Source organism: Otolemur garnettii, unplaced genomic scaffold (genome assembly GCF_000181295.1).
Source record: "Otolemur garnettii isolate 467f Iridium unplaced genomic scaffold, OtoGar3 scaffold00006, whole genome shotgun sequence".
Classification (NCBI taxonomy): domain Eukaryota; kingdom Metazoa; phylum Chordata; class Mammalia; order Primates; family Galagidae; genus Otolemur; species Otolemur garnettii.
In genome coordinates, this window is record NW_003852401.1 from 26122698 (window position 1) to 26125558 (window position 2861).

General features: G+C 43.0%; 1 protein-coding gene across 1 annotated transcript in view; it reads right to left on the reverse strand.

The window, feature by feature from the left end:
* Positions 1-462: 462 nt before the first annotated feature.
* The window catches only part of DOCK8 (dedicator of cytokinesis 8), a 217001-nt gene continuing 214602 nt past the window's right edge, over positions 463-2861 (reverse strand). The window contains exons 46-47 of the mRNA XM_012814018.2: positions 1677-1847; positions 463-1247 (exon numbers count right to left, since the gene is read on the reverse strand). Of these exons, the coding sequence (XP_012669472.2) occupies positions 1187-1247; positions 1677-1847 (232 nt within the window). The 3' untranslated portion in view covers positions 463-1186. The remainder of the gene's footprint in view (positions 1248-1676; positions 1848-2861) is intronic.

Below are 2861 nucleotides of genomic sequence, written 5' to 3' on the forward strand. Positions count from 1 at the left end.
CCACCTTAGGTGTATGTGGCTGGCTCCTTAGCCGGTTGAGCTATAGGCGCCAAGCCTATTATTTTTTTTAAATCCTGTTTCTGCATATAAATTCAAGCATACCTTATAATATAAACAAAAGTTCTGGACTACTCAAACTAAAATCTCTCTTATGACCACTGGGTTAAATATTGCATAGGAAGTGTCACTTTGGATAGTACTGTTTGAGCAAGGCCATAATTATGCATCTTTCTTCTTCTCTGAAGTGCTTTACAAAATATTAAGCATTATCAACAAAACAAAACACAAAACATGAGTTGCAAAGGGAAATGCTTTGCTTGCAATTCTTAATAACATTTTTTGATCAGTAGAGGTCATCTGTCATATTAAAAATATATAATTTAATTCTCAAATAATAACTTTGTTCATCTTTCTCTGAAAGTACATTGTCAAGAGAATTCAAAGCAGAATATATTTGGTAGCTCATGTACATATGCTGAGTATACAATGTTCTGAAGTGAAAACAGAGATATTATTTTTTTATAAAAATAAACTTGGTCCCAGAGATGAGAAAAAGAGAGAGTAAGCAAGAGTAGGCACAAGAAAAAAAATCAAAGCATTATAGGAGAATTGTTTCCATTTAAGGGAATGCAGTATCCATGATTTTTTGGCTGATTGTCCAAGTACCATGTATCTCCTAAATCAGTGCTTTGAGCGGGTTCCTTTATAAATGCAAGTTAAATTAAATTAAAATAAAACAAAAATAACTGTACAACTCTTAAAATGGTAAAATAGGTTGGTGAACAGTTTTTCCATTTCCCCTAGGCAATTTGAGTTTATCTTATGCATTCAAATATGGGTCAAAGGAAGTCATCTGTGTCACTGGACAGTGACTGACCAGTCAGCAGGAGAAGCTACTGATGCTTTGTTTTACACAACACTGTGAAGATACACTCTTTAATAAATAGACATTCCTGCCTGATTGCCCATCTTCCACCTGCCTCCCTTCCCTCTGTATGGCCAAAATCAGGTCAGAGTCCAGCCAGGTGTGATGCCATGGTTTCTTGGATGCCGAAGCTTTCAGAGTGCTAGCTGTTCAGGGAGTATGTGGTCCGTCCTGCGTTGCAAATATGTTATTTTTTAAGTACCAGTGAGTCCTTCTCCAGGGTTGTGGGGTCTCAGTCTCCATGCGTGGAGATGGCTTTTCTTAGCTGCCCTGTGACAACTGGGATTCACATTTCCTGAAACTAGATCTGTGGAAGGAGTCCCTGAAATTAAGGAAGGAGAGAGACAGAAAGAAAGGGAACACAGAAGTAAGAAAGATCAGTTAGCCTTTTAAAGGGGAGGGATTACCCAGCAGAAAGGGACGTCAGTCCTGAAGGGCCAGTCAACATTGTAAGTGAAAAGGCTGAGACCCCTTCACACTGTGCCCAAACAAACAAAACCCAACCCAACACAGGCCATCATTTGGCTCTGGGAAGACCACTGGCACAAGACCAACATCAAGGGGTCTGGCAGAGGTCACAGTGAAAGTTTGGGAAGGACAGAAGCAGAACAGATCAAGCTCTGGCTGCCACTCTCATGCCAGCCCCGCTCCCATGGGAATCCTGGATGTCTGCCACTCACTAGTGCAGTGGCGCATGCCCTGCTCTGCCGGCCCCACACGCCATCTTTTATCCTCTCGGCCCTGTTCTTACCTCTTTTGACTCTCAATTCTGAATATTGGCTTGTAGAGTTCTGGAATTTTCCGCTCGATCATTGGCCTAAGGCTCTCTTTTAGCTTGTTGTAATTCTTTTTGAGTTCCTGCTGGTACTCCCTCTGGTCTGCGGTGATAAGACGCTTGTTTTTCTCTACTGCCTCGCCACATCTGAGATGAAAATATCAGGGTCGGGGAAATAAAGGAGTTCAAAGTGCTTAAACATTTGGGAACAATGAAACTGTATGACTTTTTTTTTTTTAGTGCCTTTAAGAGAGTTTTAAAACTTGGTGGCATATCAGGATCTCCTGTAGAGCTTTTCAGACTGCAGATTTCTAAGCCCAACCTCAGACTTAATGAGTCAGAATTGCTGAGGGGTGGCACCCAGAAATCTCTATTTTTGAAAAGTCGCCCAGGGGAAGAGTGATGCCTCCCCAGTCGGAACCGAGAAGGCACTACGCACATTTTATATGCACAGTGGCTTAATTTTCCCAACAACCCCGGAAAGCTGGCACCTATCTCTATTTTGCTCCTAAAGCTCAGAAATGTTAGGATTCCTGCCCAAGATAACTGCACGACAAAGTGGTAGATCTAAGTAACTCAAGTCACTGCAGAATAGAACTTGTTATGCTTACAAAAAACTCGTGGTCACATGGCAGACAGAGCAGATGCCATTCAGCCCCCTCCTGGTATGTACACGCGGAAGGTACAAGGAAAGCACAGCAAAAACTTGTTTAAAAAGAAGGGAAACACACCCAGGTGCCAGAAAAGAGGAGAAAAGCCAAAGCCCGAGTGATGGCAGGAGCTGGGGCCATGGTAGGTGACACCAGAACTGACCAAGCTTTTGGACTGCGTATAGGTCCTAGTGGCTAGGTGGAAGGGATTTCAAAGCCCACAGAAATCGGTGATGTAGTCTTGGCCAGGACAAATTCTGGATATGTCACCTGCATTTAGTTCAGAGCTTTGAAGAGCTATCCCATCTATGAAAAGGGGGTTATGGAAATGCTGCACACTGTCCAAAGAGGTGGAATGGAAACCGGCTGTCAGCCTAAGGCTATTCATGGGAAGTCACCTTGTGAAATTGAAATTCTAGGCTTTCACCACACGTGGTTAAAAATTTACATTCCTCGGCTCGGCGCCTATAGCTCAACCGGCTAAGGCGCCAGCCACGTACACCTAAGGTGG